Source organism: Mobula birostris, chromosome 2 (assembly GCF_030028105.1).
Source record: "Mobula birostris isolate sMobBir1 chromosome 2, sMobBir1.hap1, whole genome shotgun sequence".
In the NCBI taxonomy this organism is placed as follows: Eukaryota; Metazoa; Chordata; class Chondrichthyes; order Myliobatiformes; family Myliobatidae; genus Mobula; species Mobula birostris.
The window spans coordinates 133,510,957-133,531,602 of record NC_092371.1 but is presented as its reverse complement, the minus strand read 5'-3'; the positions used below and the strand labels follow the sequence as shown (position 1 = coordinate 133,531,602).

At 44.0% G+C, this 20,646-nt stretch overlaps 1 protein-coding gene across 1 annotated transcript in view; it reads left to right on the top strand.

Annotated features, from left to right (window-relative positions):
* The window catches only part of LOC140210901 (dynein axonemal heavy chain 8-like), a 1,093,299-nt gene that overhangs the window by 745,102 nt on the left and 327,551 nt on the right, over positions 1-20,646 (top strand). Inside the window, exon 56 of the mRNA XM_072280167.1 lies at positions 15,362-15,496. Within this exon, the coding sequence (XP_072136268.1) occupies positions 15,362-15,496 (135 nt within the window). The remainder of the gene's footprint in view (positions 1-15,361; positions 15,497-20,646) is intronic.

Genomic DNA, 20,646 nt, shown 5'->3' with positions numbered 1-20,646 from the left:
CTATCAAGCTTGTTAGACACGATCTGCCCTTCACAAAGCCGTGCTGACTGTCCCTGATCAGACCATGATTCTCTAAATGCCTATAGATCCCATCTCTAAGAATCTTTTCCAACAGCTTTCCCACCACAGACGTAAGGCTCACTGGTCTATAATTACCCGGACTATCCCTACTACCTTTTCTGAACAAGGGAACAACATTCACCTCCCTCCAATCCTCCGGTACCATTCCCGTGGACAACGAGGACATAAAGATCCTAGCCAGAGGCTCAGCAATCTCTTCTCTCGCCTCATGGAGCAGCCTGGGGAATATTCCGTCAGGCCCCGGGGACTTATCTGTCCTAATGTATTTTAACAACTCCAACACCTCCTCTCCCTTAATATCAACATGCTCCAGAACATCAACCTCACTCATATTGTCCTCACCATCATCAAGTTCCCTCTCATTGGTGAATACCGAAGAAAAGTATTCATTAAGGATCTCGCTCACTTCCACAGCCTCCAGGCACATCTTCCCACCTTTATCTCTAATCGGTCCTACTTTCACTCCTGTCATCCTTTTTTTCTTCACATAATTGAAGAATGCCTTGGGGTTTTCCTTTACCCTACTCGCCAAGGCCTTCTCATGCCCCCTTCTTGCTCTTCTCAGCCCCTTCTTAAGCTCCTTTCTTGCTTCCCTTTATCCCTCAATAGACTCATCTGATCCTTGCTTCCTAAACCTCATGTATGCTGCCTTCTTCCACCTGAATAGATTTTCCACCTCACTTGTCACCCATGGTTCCTTCACCCTACCATTCTTTATCTTCCTCACCGGGACAAATTTATCCTTTACATCCCGCAAGAGATCTCTGAACATCAACCACATGTCCATAGTACATTTCCCTGCAAAAACATCATCCCAATTCACACCCGCAAGTTCTAGCCTTATAGCCTCATAATTTGCCTTTCCCCAATTAAAAATTTTCCTGTGATTCTATCCTTTTCCATGATAATTATAAAGGCCAGGGAGCGGTGGTCACTGTCCCCCAGATGCTCACCCACTGAGAGATCTGTGACCTGTCCCGGTTCATTACCTAGTACTAGATCTAGTATGGCATTCCCCCTGGTCGGCCTGTCCACATACTGTGACAGGAATCCATCCTGGACACACTTAACAAACTCTGCCCCATCTAAACCCTTGGAACTAATCAGGTGCCAATCAATATTAGGGAAGTTAAAGTCACCCATGATAACAACCCTGTTATTTTTGCACCTTTCCAAAATCTGCCTCCCAATCTGCTCCTCTGTATCTCTGCTGCTACCAGGGGCCTATAGAATACCCCCCAGTAGAGTAACTGCTCCCTTCCTGTTCCTGACTTCCACCCACATTGACTCAAAAGAGGATCCTGCTGCATTACCCACCCTTTCTGTAGCTGTAATAGTATCCCTGACCAGTAATGCCACCCCTCCTCCCTTTTTTCCGCCCTCTCTATCCCTTTTAAAGCACTGAAATCCAGGAATATTGAGAATCCATTCCTGCCCTGGTGCCAGCCAAGTTTCTGTAATGGCCACTACATCATAATTCCATGTATGTATCCAAGCTCTCAGTTCATCACCTTTGTTCCTGATGCTTCTTGCATTGAGGTACACACATTTCAGCCCTTCTACCTTACTGTCTTTACACCATTTATTCTGCTTCTCTTTCCTCAAAGCCTCTCTGTATGTTAGATCTGGCTTTACTCCATGCACTTCTTTCACTGCTCTGTCGCTGTGGGTCCCATCCCCCTCGCCAATTAGTTTAAACCCTCCCGAACCATGCAAGCAAACCTACCTGTAAGGATATTGCTCCCCCTGGAGTTCAGGTGCAACCCATCCAATCTGTACAGGTCCCACCTTCCCCAGAAGAGATCCCAATGATCTAAAAATCTAAAACCCTGCTCCCTGCACCAACTCCTCAGCCACGCATTCAACTGCCATCTCCTCCAATTCTTACCATCACTGTCACGTAGCACTGGCAGCAATCCTGAGAACATCACCCTTGAGGTCCTGTTCTTCAGCCTTCTGCCTAATTCCCGAAACTCACACTTCAGGACCTCATCTCTCTTCCTGCCTATGTCATTGGTCCCAACATGTATCACGATTTCTGTTTGCTTTCCCTCTCGTACCAGGATGTCGTGCACACTGTCAGAGTTGAGCTTTTGAACCACCTGTACGGTTTTTGCAGGGTGAAATGAAGTCTTGAAGATGCAGGATGGTTGTGATGAAATGTGTATAGGGTAAATGGAGGAGGTGGGGTCCAGACAGGAGATCAGGGAACGAGCCAATATATGGCCATTGCTGGAACAATCCTGGGGGTAATTCAATGTGACAGAGCCAAGGCAAGGTGTGACAGAATTCAGGCAAAGCACGGGTCCAAGATTAGGAAAGAGCTACAATTTGGTAGTTTTAAGCACCAAGCTAATTTGGGAAGGTCGGGTACAGGCCAAGTCGGATGGCAAGTCTTGGGCCCGAGAGCAAATCGAAGCGGCAGGGCTCAGGACCGAGAGCAAAGAACAACCTGACAATTTAAGCGCCAGGCCAGATTGAGAGGATCAGGGTGTCAGGACTAGAGGCAATGGACAGGCCAGTTCAGCTCTGCTCCGCATGATTTACTGGTCTCTGTACTGAACTGAGGCTGAGGCCTGCCACTAATGGGCTTTTGAATCTTCCCGGCTGTGGACTTACTTTCATGAACTTCAGTTGTGAACGCTATTTGCTTATTTTTATTGTTTGAACAATTTGTTTTTTTTTCTCTCTCTGCATTGTGGGTTTGACCATCTTCTTTTGTTTTAATGGGTTCTACTGGGTTTCTTTGTTTTGTGGCTGCTAATAAGGAGACAAATCTCAAGGTTGCATGAAAGTATACATAACTTTGATAATAGATGTACTTCAAACTTCGAAATAGTTGGTGTTGACGGTGAAGATGTACAGAGGGATCTTGATCAGCCAGGTAAATAGAATTGCAAGTGGAGTTCAATTTTGGTAAGTTATGAAGGGATGTTGAGAAGATTGGGACTTTTTCATTGTAACATAGCAGAATAAAGAGTGATCTTATAGAGGTGTATAAAATCACAAGGGGCATACTTAGGGTGAATGCAATCTGTTTCCCAGAATTGGGGATTCAAGAATTAGGGGACATAAGTTTAAGGAGAAAGATTTAGTGGACACAAGAGATTCTGCAGATGCTGGAAACCCAGAGTAATACATACAAAATGCAGGAGGAACTCAGCTGGTCAGGCAACATCTATGGAGAGCAATAAGTCGATGTTTCGGGCCAAGGCGCTTCATCGGGATGCTGATGAATACATTGAGTCCTGATGAAGGGTCTTGTCCCAAAACGTCAACTGTTTATTCCTCTCCATTGATGCTGCCTGACCTGCTGAGTTTTTCCAGCATGCTGTGTATGTTATTAAAGATTTAATAATAATCTGAAGGTAGCTAATGTGTAGAATGAACTGTCAGAGGAAGTGGTTGAGGTAGATACATTAACAGCTTTTAGAAGATACTTGGACAGGTACATGGACAGGAAAGGTTCAGAGGGATATGGGTCAAAATGGGATCCAATCTAGATAACATCCTTTAAACCTCTGCTGCACACTATTCAAATCCTCCTTTAATGCAGCAACTAGAATTGAACACAATACAATAGTGTGAACAAGAAAATGTAGAGAGTTATGGCCACAGCTCAGCACATCATAGGAAACAGCCCCCCCCCCCCCTGTTCACTGTGTCTGTACTTCTCACTGCTTGAGAAAAGCAGCTAACATACTTAAAGACCCAATCCACTCTGGACGTTCATTCTTCTCATTTCTCCCATTGGGCAGAAGATGCAAAAGCCTGAAAGCACATAACCATAAGATGCAGGAGCAAAATTAGGCCATTTGGCCCATCGAGTCTGCTCTGCCTTTCAGTCATGACTGATCCTTTTATTCCCCCTCCTCAGCCCTGCTTCCTGGCCTTCTCCCCATAACCTTTGATGTCATGTCCTATCAGGAACCTATCAAGCTCTGCCTTAAATATACCCAACGACCTGGCCTCCAAAGCTGTCTGTGGTAATAAATTCCACAAATTTAGCACCCTCTGGCTAAAAAAATTTCTCTGCATTTCTGTTTTAAATGGATGCCCCTCTATCCTGAGGCTGTGTCCTCTTGTCCTAGTCTCCACCACCATGGGAAACATCCTTTCCACACCTACTCTGTCTAGGCCTTTCAACATTCAAAAGGTTTCAATGAGATCCCCCTCCACCAGGCTCAAGGGCTGCTTCTATCCCACTGTTATCAGACACTTGAATGGACCTCTTGTACAATAAGGTGGACTCTTGACCACACAATCAACCTTACTATAATTTTGCACTTTATCAATAACCTGCACTATATGCAGGATATTCCACTTTTTAAGGTGAACCTAAGGGGAGATTTCTTCACTCAGAGGGTGGTTCTAGTGTAGAATGAGCTGCCAGTGGAAGTGGTGGATGCGGATTTGATTGCAACATTTAAGAACACTTTGGATAAGTGCATGGATGGGAGGGATATGGAAGACTATGGTCCAAGTGTTGGTCAATGGAGCAAGGTAGAATAATTGTTCAGCACAGACTGGATGGGCCAAAGAGCCTGTTTCTGCGTTGTAGTTCCCTATGACTCTGAGTCGAAAGGCCGTTTATTATCTAAACTTATGACTGCGTGACTAAGCACAGCTCCAATGCCATATTTAAGTTTGCTGACGATACCACTGTCATTGGCCCAATCAAAGGTGGTGATGAATCAACATATGAGAGAGAGATTGAAAATCTGGCTGAGTGGTGCCACAACATCAACCTCTCATTCAATGTCACCAAGAATAAGGAGCTGATAATTGGCTTCATGAGGAGGAAACTGGAGGTCCATGAGTCAGTCCTCATCGGAGAATCAGAGGTGAAGATGGTCAGCAACTTTAAATTTCTCAGTGTTATAATTTCAAAGGATCTGTCCTGGGCCCAACAGATAAATGCAATTACTAAGAAAGCACAGCAGTACATTTACTTCCTTAGAAGTTCATAAAGATTCAGCATGACATCAAAAACTTGGACAAACTTCTATAGATATGTGGTGGGGGGGTATATTGACTGGTTGCATCACAGCCTGGTATGGAAACACCAATGCCCATGAATGGAAAGGCCTACAAAAAGTAATGTATATAGCCCAGTCCATCATGGATAAAGCCAGCTCATCACTGAGTGCATCTACATGGAGCACTGTTGCAGGAAAGCAGCATCCATCATCAGGGATCCCCAACACCCAGGTCATACTCTCTTCTCGCTGCTGCTATCAGGAAGAAGGTACAAGAGCCTAGAGACTTTCACCACCATGTCTATGAACAGTTATTACCCATCAACCATCAGACTCTTGAAGCAGTGGGGATAACTTCACTCATTTTCATTCGCCCCGTCACTGAACTGTTTCCACAACCTACAGACTCTTTCAAGGACTCTTCATCTCATGGTCTCAATATTTATTGCTTATTTATTATTCTTACTTCTTTTTTATTTTGTATTTGTACAGCCTGTTGTCTTTTGCACTTTGGTTGTTTGTCCACCTTGTTCAAAAGGTCAAAGGTTCAAAGGTTTATTTTATTATCGAAGTATGTATACAGAATACAACTCTGAGATTTGTCTTCTCCAGATAACCATGAAGTACAGAAAAACCAAGATGTCATTGAAAGGAAAGATGTCAATCCCCTCCCTGCATGAAAAAGAAAAAGAAACAAAAACTCACAAACCCCAAATTCCTCAACTCCACCCTCATACAAAAACTAACGGATTACCCACCTGGAAAACAGCAGCTAGGACATTAAACCCCCAACACCCTCCCTCACAAAAACTAACATATCGCCCACAAGGGAAAAAACAATAACTTCAAACCCCCAACCCCTCTATTGCACACAATAAACTAACAGATCCTCCACTCGGGAAAACACCACAAAGAACATCCGACCCCAAATCCCCGACCCCTCCCTCACACAAAAACTAACATATTGCCCACAAAGCCACCAAAACCCCAATCCTCAAACCCAGACCAACCAATCAGTAACAAGAAAGAAAACACAGAAAAATGAAGGAGACCAATGTAAACTACAGCCCACTCCAATAATCAAATAAATTTCAGAATTTCAGAAACATCCTCCATCAGCATCAAGGAGAGGGACCGCTTGCTCAAACTCAGTCCTTCCATGAAGAGCAGTTATTGACCCATGGTCTCCCGACTGCTGTCCGATGGCCTCTGTGGAGAGCAACTGCCAAACTGTCCTCCTCTGCATTCGACTCAATGTTTTAATCTACTTCAATCCTTTGATTGACAAGAATTAGAGTCGATCATGGCCCTGCACCCCATCTCTGATCTTCTCCTCAAGGTAGCTCATACTTGGGTTCCCCTCCTGGAATTTTCTTGGGGACAGCAGAATGCTAGATCACTCAATCAAACTCCAAACTGTAAGTCTAAGGCTCCAACAGGTTCTGAAACACAATTAAGATTAAAAAAAATTAAATAGAAGACGTAGAAAAAGTGAAATAATTGACTAACTCATTCGGCCCGACCCGGAGTGGCCGACGACGCGACACGTTGATCAATCCCCGCGGGATACGTCCACCAACCTCAAAGAGCTGAGAACAGCACACTGCATCAATGGAAACCTAGAAAGATGCACTATTTACCGAAGAAGTGTGGGAAAAGAGCTGGGCTGCTGGTCAAATTGAAGCTGAGGGGCTTCAGGGTCCCTATGCCCACCATCCTACTAGTTAATGTGCAAGCCATAGAGAACAAGGTGGATGATCTTAAAGGGAGATTCACCTACTGCGGGGAGATGCAGAACTGCTGTGTATTCTGTTTCACCGAGACCTGGCTCTCCCCTGCCACCCCCGACTGTGCCATCCGACCGGAGAGATTTTCGATCCATCGGATGGACCGTACGGCATCTTCGGGCAAGTAGAGGGGAGGTGGTGTCTGCCTACTGATCAACACTGCGTGCTGCTCAGACACAGTAGCACTGACAAGCTCCTGCAGCCCGGACCTGGATCACCTGTTGGTGAAGTGTCGTCCCTACTATCTGCCACGGGAATTCACCTCGGTCATACTGACAGTGGTCTACATTCCCCCCCAGGCAGACATGGAGTGTGCTCTGAACATACTGTATGCCAACGTCAGTGAACTTGAGACCAAGTATCCGGAGGCTTCGCTTATTACATCCGGGGACTTTATCCAGGCCAACCTCAGAAAGGCGCTGCCAAAGTTATACCAACATGTATTCTGCCCCACTAGAGGCCCGTATACACTTGACCACTGCTACACAGCAGTCAAGGATGCCTACCGTTCCGTCCCATGACCTCACTTCGGAAAATCGGACCATCAGACTGTACTTCTCCTCCCAGCTTACAAACAGAAACTGAAGCGGCAGGTCACGGTGTCAAAAGTGGTGTCGCGTTGGACGGAGGAAACGGATGAGGTCCTCCGTGACTGCTTTCAATTGGTGGACTGGTTAGTATTCAAGGACTCAGCAGCTAACCTCGATGAGTATGCCTCAGCTGTCACGGACTTTATCTGGAAATGCACAGAGGTCTGTGTGTCTCACAAGACAATCTGGGTATTCCCTAACCGGAAACCTTGGATGAATTATGAGGTCAAGTCCCTTTTGAAGGCTAGAGCTGCGGCTTTTAGGTCCGGGGATACCAGTCACTACACAGAATCCAGTTGTGAACTCCAGAAAGCCACTAAGGGTGCCAACAGGCAATATCGAGTCAAGTTGGAAGCCCAGGCTAACCAGAGGGATGCCAGTAGACTATGGCAGGGTCTAAATGAGATCACTGGGCGAAAAGAAAAGGCTGGGAATATCAATAACTGTGGCACTTCTCTTCCTGACGAACTTAACATATTCTACGCAAGATTTGAAAAGAAGAGGAGTGTCCCGCTCCCTCCGGATGAACCAGACCTGGTGGCATCAAGATTCATCATCACCAAGGAGAACGTTAGAAGGACCTTCCTGAAGATAAATCCAAGGAAGGCAACAGGCCCAGATGGCGTCCCGGGATGGGTTCTCCGGGCCTGTGCAAACGAGCTAGCTGGAGTGTTTGCTGACATCCTCAACTGCTCCTTGCTTCAGTCTAAGATCCCCTCGTGTTTTAAGAAGGCAACGATAATCCCGGTGCCGAAGAAGAGCAAGGTGGCATGCCTGAATGACTATCGACCAGTGGCTCTGACATCAATTGCTATGAAGTGCTTCGAGCAATTGGTTATGGCACACATCAACCACAGCCTACCGGTCAACCTCAATGCTTTGCAATTCGCCTACCGGAGCAACGGCAGATGCCAGCTCTCTGGCCCTACATTCCTCCTTAGAACACCTGGAGAATAAAGACGCATATGTAAGACTCCTTTTCATTGACTACAGCTCTGCCTTTAATACCATCATTCCAAATAAACTGATTCCTAAGCTCTGGAACCTGGGCCTTAGCACTCAGATCTGCAGCTGGATCTTCAACTTCCTCACAGACAGGACCCAGGCTGTAAAAATAGGGGACAAGCTCTCCTCTACAGTCACTCTGAGCACTGGTGCCCCACAAGCCCCCTGCTGTACTCACTGTACAGCCATGATTGTGTAGCCAAGTTTCCATCAAACTCAATATATAAGTTTGCTGATGACACAATAATTGTAGGCCGTATCTAGGGTAATGATGAGTTTGAGTACAGAGAGGAAATTAAGAACCTGATGGCACGGTGCGAAGACAATAACCTATCCCTCAACGTCAGCAAGACGAAGGAATTGGTTGTTGACTTCAGAAGGAGCAGCGGACCGCATGACCCCATTTACATTGGTGATGCACAAGTGGAACAAGTCAAAAGCTTTAAGTTCCTCGGGGTCAATATCATAAATGACCTGACTTGGTCCAACCAAGCAGGGTCCACTGCCAAGAAGGCCCACCAGCGCCTTTACTTCTTGAGAAAGCTAAAGAAATTTGGCCTGTCCCCTAAAACCCTCACTAATTTTTATAGATGCACCGTAGAAAGCATTCTTCTAGGGTAAATCACAACCTGGTATGGAAGTTGTCCTGTCCAAGACCGGAAGAAGCTGAAGAAGCTCGTGAGCACAGCCCAGCACATCACACAAACCAATCTTCCGTCCTTGGACTCACTTTACACCGCACGCTGTCAGAGCAGTGCTGCCAGGATAATCAAGGACAAGACCCACCCAGCCAACACACTTTTCGTCCCTCTTCCGTCCAGGAGAAGGCTCAGGAGCTTGAAGACTCATATGGCCAGATTTGGGAACAGCTTCTTTCCAACTGTGATAAGACTGCTGAACAGATCCTGACCCGGATCTGGGCCGTACCCTCCAAATATCTGGACCTGCCTCTCGGTTTTTTGCACTACCTTACTTTCCCTTTTCTATTTTCTATTTATGATTTGTAATTTAAATTTTTAATATTTACTATCGATTTGTACTCAAGGGAGTGCGAAAAGCAGAATCAAATATCGCTGTGATGATTGTACACTCTAGTATCAATTGTTTGGTGACAATAAAGTAAAGTAAAATAACTGGAAAATGTCGCCTGAGGAATTGTTGTTCACTGGCGCCACCTTGATTCGTCTTTCATAGATTCCATTATGGTTTTGGATTTACATAGTGTATCCACAAGAAAATGAATCTCCAAGTTATGGTAACAGATATGTACTTTGATAATAAATTTAGTTTGAACTTTAAAGAACTATTGATATTCTTGATGCCACTTCTATGTGCTGTTCAGCTTGGAGGAGCACTGATTAGCCAGCCGGGAAAAGGCAGCGGGTGGTAATCAGGTACCACATCTTACCTAATGTCGGGATACTTGATAGGGTCTGGAGTAGAGACTGAGGATTCATAGGAAAATTCACTTACGCCTGAATACCACCTTACTGTCATATCTGGTTGGTCTGTTCTGTTGGTGGGAGAGGACGGGGCCAGAAATTATGATAGAGGCGTCTGGCCCATTGTCTGCAGGGTATGATTTTATGAAGATAACTTTGTCAGGGTATGATATCATGAGGATAATTTTGTCAGGCTTTTGTTCGTGTGTCAATGGAGCAGGTTTCCAGTTTGGGCTCTCTGTAAGGTGGTCTTTGTAAGACTGAATTTGTCGTGCCTGAATTTGGTGTTGGGGTGAATGCTTGGTGACTCATTTTATTCTTTCTCTTTTTCAGCATAGAAACAAATAGCATGCTTGACAATCTTAGACTGTACTACATGTAAGACTCAGCCTCATGGGGTAGATTTGAGGTTACATATTGGCTAAATTTGCTAAGAATGCTACATTTTTCCCCTCCCTCTCCGTGAACTAATATAAGTAAGGCTTGCTCTAGGGGAGCAGCCTGTCGGGGAGCGGCCTTGTTGAGGGAAGTACCTTGTGAGAAAAGTGCGAGTCTTTGGCTCAGGGGTCTTCGGCGAGGAGGCTGAGAGAGGAGACTATGCCACAGTTGGAGAGGGGGAGAAGTGGTGAGGAAATGACCGCTAGGCTGACTCAGTGTGCTGCATGCATGATGTGGGAAGTTAGGGACACTGATAGTGCCTCTGGATCCGACACCTGCGGAAAATGTGTCCAAATTCAGCTTCTGAAGGACCATGTTGCAGCACTGGAGAGGCAACTGGATGATATTAGGTTCATCCGGGAGAACGAGAGTTTTCTGGACAGGACCTACAGTGAGGTCGTTACACCCAGGATACAGGAAGAGAGAAGGGGGTCGACGATGAGCAAGGAAAGGATGCTTGAAGTACAGGAGACCCCGGGAGATGTGCCTCTCGTAAACAAGTTCTCCCTGTTGGAAGCTGTCGGGACAGAAGACAGTGCCAGTCTGAGAGGCGGACGTGTCTGCGAATCAACAATTGGCACTGAGGCAAAGCCGAGGAGACAGACATCAGGCAGAACCATGGTAGTAGGGGACTCCATAGTGAGAGGTACAGAAAGGGGTTTCTGTGGCAACAGGCGAGATTTAAGGATGCTGTGTTGCCTCCCTGGTGCCGGGATCCAGGATGTCACGGACCGATTGCAGGGAATCCTCAAGAGTGAAGGTGAACATCCGGAAGTGGTGGTGCATGTCGGCACAAATGACGTGGGGAAGAAGAGGAAAGACATTTTACAGCATGACTTCAGAGAACTCGGAAGAAGGCTGAAAAGCAGGACTTCCAGGGTGGTTATCTCCGGTTTGCTTCCAGTTCCCCATGCTGGAGTGGTCAAGAACAGGGAGATAATGGATCTGAATGTGTGGCTGAGGAACTGGTGCAGGAAGCAAGGACTTACATTCTTGGACCACTGGGGTATGTTTCGGGGTAAGGATGAATTGTACAAAAGGGACGGGTTGCACCTTAATAGGCGGGGCACCAGCATTCTGGCAGGCAGGTTTGCCTCTGCAACACGGGTGTGTTTAAACTAAGTAGTGGGGGAGGAGCGGACGAACTGGAAACATAAGGATGGAGATAAAGGGAAAGTGAGAATAAGAAAAGTTAAGAAAGACAGCAGAATCAACAGAGCAGAAAGCTCAAGAAGGGATTGTACAGTATGGCCAAGTGAAATAGGAATTGATATGGTAGGTGAGGGGAGTAATGAATTAAAAGTATTGTATATGAATGCACAGAGTATAAGAAATAAGGTGGATGAGCTTGAGGCACAGCTGGAAATTGGTAAGTATGATGTTGTGGGAATAACAGAGACATGGCTTCAAGTGGACAGGACCTGGGAAATGAATATTCAAGGGTGTACGTCCTATAAAAAGGACAGACTGATGGGCAGAGGGGGTGGGGTGGCTCTGTTGGTGAGGAATGACATCCAGTCCCTTGCGAGGGGGGACATAGAATCAGGAGACCTAGAGTCAGTATGAAGAGAACTGAGAAATTCTAAGGGTAGAAAGGCCCTAATGGGAGTTATCTACAGGCCCCCAAACAGTAGTCTGGATGTAGGGTGTAAGTTGAATCAAGAGTTAAAATTAGCATGTCGCAAAGGTAATGCTACAGTTGTTATGGGGGACTTCAACATGCAGGTAGACTGGAGGAATCAGGTTGCTACTGGACCCCAAGAAAGGGAGTTTGTGGAGTCCCTCCGAGATGGATTCTTAGAACAGCTTGTACTGGAGCCTACCAGAGAGAATGCAATTCTAGATTTAGTGTTGTGCAATGAACCGGATTTGATCAGGGACCTTGAGGTAAAGGAGCCATTAGGAGGTGGTGACCATAATATGATAAGTTTTAATCTATAATTTGAGAGGGAGAAGGGAAACTCGGAAGTGTCAGTATTGCAGTTGAACAAAGGGAACTATGGTGCTATGAGGGAGGAGCTGGCCAAAGTTCAATGGAACAATACCCTAGCAGGGATGACAGTGGAACAGCAATGGCAGGTGTTTCTGGGAATAATGCGGAAGGTGCAGGATCAGTTCATTCCAAAGAGGAAGAAAGATCCTAAGGGGAGTAAGGGGAGGCCGTGGCTGACAAGAGAAGTAATGGACAGTATAAAAATAAAAGAGAAGTATAACATAGCAAAGATGAGTGGGAAGCCAGAGGATTGGGAAACTTTTAAGAGCAACAGAAGGTAACTAAAAAGGCAATACGCGGAGAAAAAATGAGGTACGAAGGTAAACTAGCCAAGAATATGAAGGAGGAGTGTAAAAGCTTCTTTAGGTATGTGAAAAGGAAAAAAATAGTTAAGACCAAAATTGGGCCCTTAAAGACAGAAGCGGGTGAACTTATTATGGGGAAGAAGGAAATGGCAGATGAGTTGAACAGGTACTTTGGATCTGTCTTCACTAGGGAAGGCACAAACTATCTCCCAGATGTAATAGTGGCCAAAGGACCTAGGGTAATGGATGAATTGAAGGAAATTTATATTAGGCAGGAAATGGTGTTGGATAGGCTGTTGGGTCTGAAGGCTGATAAGTCCCCGGGACCTGATGGTCTGCATCCCAGGGTACTTAAGGAGGTGGCTTTAGAAATTGTGGATGCATTGGTAATCATTTTCCAATGTTCTATAGATTCAGGATCAGTTCCTGTGGATTGGAGGGTGGCAAATGTTGTCCCTCTCTTCAAGAAGGGAGGAAGAGAGAAAACAGGGAATTATAGACTGGTTAGCCTGACGTTGGTGGTGGGAAAGTTGCTGGAGTCATTTATAAAAGATGAAATTACGACACACCTGGATAGCAGTAACAGGATTGGTCCGAGTCAGCATGGATTTACAAAGGGGAAATCATGCTTGATTAATCTTCTGGAAATTTTTGAGGATGTAACTATGAAAATGGACAAGGGAGAGCCAGTGGGTGTAGTGTACCTGGACTTTCAGAAAACCTTTGATAAAGTCCCACATAGGAGATTACTGGGCAAAATTAGGGCACATGGTATTGGGGGCAGAGTACTGACATGGATTGAAAATTGGCTGGCTGACAGAAAACAAAGAGTAGCGATAAACAGGTCCCTTTCGGAATGGCAGGCGGTGACCAGTGGGGTACCGCAGGGTTAGGTGCTGGGATCGCAGCTGTTTACAATATATATTAATTATTTAGATGAGGGAATTAAAAGTAACCTTAGCAAATTTGCCGATGACACAAAGCTGGGTGGCAGTGTGAAATGTGAGGAGAATGTTATGAGAATACAGGGTGACTTGGACAGGCTGGGTGAGTGGGCAGATGCATGGCAGCTGCAGTTTAATGTGGATAAATGTGAGGTTATCCACTTTGGTGGTAAGAATGGGAAGACAGATTATTATCTAAATGGAGTCAAGTTAGGAAAAGGGGAAGCACAACGAGATCTAGGTGTTCTTGTACATCAGTCACTGAAAGCAAGCATGCAAGTACAGCAGGCAGTGAAGAAAGCTAATGGCATGCTGGCCTTCATAACAAGGGGAATTGAGTATAAGAGCAAAGAGGTCCTTCTGCAGCTGTACAGGGCCCTGGTGAGACCACACCTGGAGTACTGTGTGCAGTTTTGGTCTCCAAATTTGAGGAAGGACATTCTTGCTATTGAGGGAGTGCAGCGTAGGTTCACAAGGTTAATTCCTGGGATGGCGAAACTGTCATATGTCGAAAGATTGGAGAGACTGGGCTTGTATACTCTGGAATTTAGAAGGTTGAGAGGGGATCTTATTGAAACATATAAGATTATTGAGGGATTGGACATGCTGGAGGCAGGAAGCATGTTCCCGCTGATGGGTGAGTCCAGAACCAGAGGCCACAGTTTAAGAACAAGGGGTAGACCATTTAGAACGGAGTTGAGGAAAAACTTTTTCACCCAGAGAGTGGTGGATATATGGAATGCTCTGCCCCAGAAGGCTGTGGAGGCCAAGTCTCTGGATGCTTTCAAGAAAGAGATGGATAGAGCTCTTAAAGATAGCAGAATCAAAGGTTATGGGGATAAGGCAGGAACTGAATACTGATGGTGGATGATCAGCCATGATCACAGTGAATGGCAGTGCTGGCTTGAAGGGCTGAATGGCCTACTCCTGCACCTATTGTCTATTGAACTGCATGTAGTTTTACCATATAGTTAGGTCATTGTTACTAATAACCATAAAAAACTATAGATGATTAAACTTGAGAGTGGTTTGCAGCCTACGTCTCTGGATTATGTCAGATAATCACTCCCTGTGTTTTTTTCCCAATCTCACAAGTCCACCCAGATCTCTCTCCCTGAGATCACCTTTTATGTCCCTACTAGACACATCCCCTGACCCCACATGATTGCATCTGCTCATCACCCACACTACCTGAGCTTCTTCTCCCTTGGTTCACCATTACTATCCCCTCCCCTATCTGATTCCATCTACACACCATTCCTTCCTTATCTGGTTTCACCTATCAGCCTCTGTCTCTAACATTCACTCTCCCCTCCCCGAGCTGGGTCCATCTACTTTTTAAAAAAGTGTTAACAGCCATCACCTATTAGCACAGTACTCCTTCGAACCACTCCCGTACCTGGTTCCAACTACCTATCATTTCTGCCTCATCTGGTTTGTCCTATCACCAAATAGCCTCTATCTTACTCCTCCCTCTCACTTTTGTATATTGACTATCTTCCCTCTACACTCATTCCTGTTGCAGGTTCTCAGCCTGAAATGTTTGTCATCCATTGGCCCCACAGATGCCACTTAACCAACTGCAATCTTCTAAGTGGTTTATTTTCTCCCACTGGATTATTAGTCCAGTAACTTAATTACTGGTGCTACTAGTGCGCATATAAAAATTATACTTTTGTATGTTATTCACAACAGCTTCCTTTGCATGGAATAAATGAATGATATTTTAATAGTATTATCTAATAAGAAAAAGTTGTTTATTTTCTGTAACAAATGTATTTTTGAAAATTCTCACAGGCAATACTTTTGACTGGTGAACAGGGGACAGCAAAAACAGTTATGATTAAAGGATATTTGAAGAAATATGATCCTGAGGAACATCTGTCCAAATGTTTGAATTTCTCTTCTGCCACAGAGCCCTACATGTTTCAGGTAAAAAGGGATATATATGAACTAAAAATGTACTAGATGCATCTAATATTAACACCAATTATGTATGAGAAAGCACTTCGCATTTTACTGTTTTAGCTTTGACACCTTTAAACCTAAGCCATACCATTTTTCATGTCAGTGGTTAAGATAGAAAGTTAAATATTTTTATATATTATTGTTTATTTTTTTTAAATAATTCATTATTTCAGATTTCAGTCTGAACGTTCTGGACACTCAAAAGAAAACATAAAAAGCTTCCTTTTCATGACAGCTTGACCAATTAATTATCTGCAGGTCTTTACAAGCTCTTAACTAGAGACTATGTATCTTCTCCACCAACTCTCAACAATATCAGTAGTGTGATCAGTCCATTTGTCCAGATAATCTGCCCTCCTCAGACCGACAGTACTTTGCAAACTGCAAGCACAAGTGCTCAATCCAGTGCTCAATCTCACTCATGCTGCAGCCATTGGAGTAGCATTGCTTTGGATGAGTATGACAGGCAGAGACCCAAAGTCGACACTAAGGGATTGCCCAAGGGTAGTGTGTGCAAACATGTTTTCATTTATCATGTGCAGAACATAAGGATATTGCTTCCTGAATACATTGAAAGCCATCTTTCTGAGAGCTTATCTTCCCTACCCTTCTTCACTTTCCCTCGGCTTGACTTGCTCTCTGTACCATTAATATGTTCCCCTAGTCATCATGTTTTTCAAAGGAAGCCTGAATAATACAGAAGGCTTGAAATCAGCAAAAAAAAATCTTTCAGAATCTACCACTCCACTCCCTGAACACTTGAAATCAATGAAAAACATGTAGAGTTGCTACATTAGCCAAAAGAAATTGATTAGTAATTGGCATTACCTTTAGAAATAGAGTGCAAAGCATTGAGATAGCATCTGCTACAGACTACTATGGTGATAGGTGAATTGAAACATCTCCAGGTTCTTACTAAGGTAGGAATTCATTCAAGCCATGACAAATGTCTTAAAGTACTTCATTACAAAGGATGCAAATGCTACTGGATGGCAGTCATTGAGGCATCACCTTACTCTTCTTGGGAACCAGTACAATTGATGCCACCCTGAAACAGGTGAGGATCTCAGACCACAGAAGTGGGAGGTTGAAGATGTCCCTGAACATTGTAGTTGGTTAATCAGCTTAAGTTTTAGCACCAGTGTAGGGACACCATTAGGGCTGGGAACTTGTGAGTGTTTACACTCCTGGAAGGTGTTCTGATTAGCCTCTGAAATTGAGTTCATAGGGCTGATGTCAAAACTGTGGCGATTTGCACAGCTATATCTTTATTCCTCCCCTCAAAGCATGCATAAAAGGCATTAAGCTCATTGCTATTTATGCTATTGAACTTCACCCTTTTTCAAAGTTCAAAGTAAATTTATTATCAAAGTACATATATGTCACCATATATATCCCCGTGGTTCATTTTCTTGCAGGCAAACTCAATAATTCCAAAACCATAATAGAATCAATGATAGACCACACCAACTGGACGTACAACCAGTGAGCAAAAGACAACTAACTGTGCAAATACACAAGGAAAGAAATCGTAAGAATTAATAATAAATAAAAAAGCGATAAATATCGAGAACATGAAATTAGGAGTCATTGAAAGTGAGTCCGTAGGTTGTGGGGACATTTCAATGATGGGCAAGTGAAGTTGAGTAAAGTTATCCTTTCTGGCTCAAGAGCCTGGTGGTTGGGGTTAATAACTATTCACGAACCTGGTGGTGTGAGTCCTGAGGCTCCTGTACCTTCTTCCTGATGGCAGCAGCGAGAAGAAAGCATGACCTGGGTGTTAGGAGTCCCTGATGATGGATGCTGCTTTCCTGCAGTAACACCCCATGTTGATGTGCTTAATGGTGGGGAAGCTTTACCTGTGATGTTGGTGATGACATGCAAGCCCTGCCAGAGCTGTCAAGCATAATTTGTGTCTCTAGCTTCATCCAGAAATGCCTCTGGAGGTAGTACCTGAACTTCATGTAGATGTCTGGGACACTAGTCCTGAATGCTACAGATCCTTAGCAGAATACAAATCTCCTGGTTCATCCATGGTTTCAGTTTAGGAAGACCCAATATATGGTGCCTATAAAAAAAAAATTCACCCCCCCCCCCAGAAGTTTTCATGTTTTACATTAAATCACAGTGGATTTAATTTGGATTTTTTTGACACTGATCAATGGTAAAAGACTCTTTGTGTCAAAGTGAAAACAGATCTCTACAAAGTGATCTAAATTAATTAGAAATATAAAACACAAAATAATTGTTTGCATAAGTATTCAGGCCAGATCATCACTGGTGCAGCCACTTGATGTTAGAAGTCACATAATTAGTTCAATGGAGATCGCAGTGTGCAGTCAACGTGTTTCAATTGATTATAGTAAAAATACAGCTGTATTTGGAAGGTCCAACTGCTGCTGAGTCAGTATCCTGGCAAAAACTACACTCTGAAGTCAAAAGAACACTCCAAGCAACTTCGCGAAATGGTTATTAAAAAGCACAAATCAGGAGATGGATACAAGTCTCTGAATATCCTTTGGAGTACAGTTTAGTCAATCAAAAAGAAATGAAAAGAATATGGCACAGCTGTAAATCTGTCTAGAGCAGGCTATCGTCAAAAACTGGGTGACCATGCAAGAAGGGACTAATGAGGAAAGCCCCCGAGACAACTCTGGAGGAGTTACAAGCTTCAGTGGCTGAGTTGCAAGAGATTACGCAAGTAACAACTGTAGTCCAGGTGCTTCACCAGTCGAACTTTATGGGAGAATGCCACTGTTGAAAAAAACTCATATGAAATCTCAGCTAGAGTTTGCTAGAAGGCATGTTGGGGAATCTGAGCTCAGCTGGAAAAAGGTCCTATGGTCTGATGAAACCAAAATTGAGCTTTTTGGTCATCAGACTAAATGCTATGTTTGGTGTAAGCTGAACACCACACATCATCAAAAACACACCATCCCTACCTTGAGGCATGGTGGTGGCTGAAACATGCTGTTGGGATGCCTGGAAGGCTTGTGAAGGTGGAGGGTAACATAAATGCAGCAAAATACAGGGAAATTCTGGAGGGAAACCTGATGCAGTCTGCAAGAAAACTGCAACTTGGGAGAAGATTCGTTTTCCAGCAAGACAATGACCCCAAGCGTAAAGCCAAAGCTACACAGGAATGGTCTAAAAACAACAAAGTTAATGTCCTGGAGTAGCCAAGTTAGGGTCCAGACTTCAATCCAATTGAGAATTTGTGGTTGGACTTGAAAAGGACTGTTCACTCATGAATCCCCATGCAATCTGACAGAGCTTGAGCAGTTTTATAAAGAAGGATGGGGAAAAATACAGCTCTGCCATATTCTTTCCATGTCTTGATAATTGACCTATCCACACAGACTCAGGGCTGTAATGCTGCCAAAGGTGCATCTACTAAATACTGACTTGAAGGGGGTGAATGCTTATGCAATCAATTATTTTGTGTTTTATATTTCTAATTCATTTAGATTACTTGTAGAAGTCTGTTTTCAATTTGACACGAAAGAATCTTTTTCTGTTGATCAGTGTCAAAAAAGCCAAATTAAGTCCACAGTGATTCAATGCGATAAAACAATAAAACATGAAAACTTCCAAGGGGGTGAAAACTTTTTATAAGCACGGTAATATTGTGGGAACACAGTCGTCCACACAGATATTGATGAAGTCAGTGATGATTGTGGCATATTCATTCAGATCTGTTGATAATTCTCTGATAGAATCTAATCTACAAATTCTAAGCAATCTTGAGTATGCTCTTCTATCTCCATTGATCATATCTTTGTAGTCCTATTCACTGGTGCCATCTCTTGAAAGATTCAAATTTCAAAGTATGTATACAAAATACAATTTTGAAATTCATCCTCCTACAGGCAGCCGCGAAACAAAGAAACATTACAGAACCCGCGCAAAGAAAACACTCAACACGCAAAAATGAACAAATTACATAAATGCCAAAAGATGAGCAAACAACACATAGAATATCAAACATCTAACCAGGAGTCCAGAGTATTCAGTTTAGTTCACTTCAGCACTGTGCCAATAGCCGACTGCAGGGCACAGAGCCAGTCTTTGCCAAGTGCCCCAGTCCATCTCGATCAAACTGCTCAAAAGCAGCAAAAAAAAGAGTAACGAGAATCCAGAAACACAAGCAACATGAACCTCAAAGTCCCCCAAAAGTCAACAGCCACGAACCTCGCTGATCAATCTTTGCAATGTGAACCCAAAACTCCTGCGTTTTCCTCTGATTGCAGCTAGCAAGAGGAAGAGGAAGACTGGTCAAATGCAGCAGATGCCACCGAATACCCTCCCATCCTTTGCTCTTGTTTTTGTTGACTTGAACTTTGCTCGTGCCCCATCTCCAAGCTTCCAGGCCACACACTCCACTCCCAACCTCACTTAACTCCCTTGGAGATACCAAAGTGCCAGATCGCTCAATTGGCCCAAACACACAATATCAAAATGTAAATCATAGGTTCCAATCACACACAGCTTCGTAGTAGCATCATATTTGAAAAGTAAAAGAAATAGTTCTATGAGCTGTCTGCAGGACATCACCGTTAGTTGTCTCTGCCTGGAGCAGAAAGTAGAAGCACACCCAAGTGGTCAGATTTCCTGAAGTATGGATGTGGGATGGCTCAGTAGGCGTGACTGATTTATTGCAACACACACAAAATGCTGGAGGAACTCAGCAGGTCAGGCAGCATCTATGGAAATTAATAGATAGTCAACATTTCGGGCGAAGACCCTTCTTCAGTTCTGAGAAGGAAAGGGGAAGAGTAAAAAGTTGGGAGGGTGTCGTACTCGATCGAACCGGATGCAATAGCAATTGTACCACAAATACACTGACACACATAATTCTTTTCAAACCTTTATTCTCTACTCATAACATGCTATGGGGGAAGTTACAGACTGATCTCCCAAAAGAGCCAGTCCAGAAACTGCTGCCCCCGAATTACACAGTTCTCCACAATTTATAACATTGATCAGGTAGCAGGAAATCTTACGATTATAAGTTTAGACAATATTGGAATCATTTCAGTCACATGCTAAGATACAATTAGATGTAAGATAATCATTGGTCAGTTAGTTATAATTATTTTAAGCCAAAGCTAGCC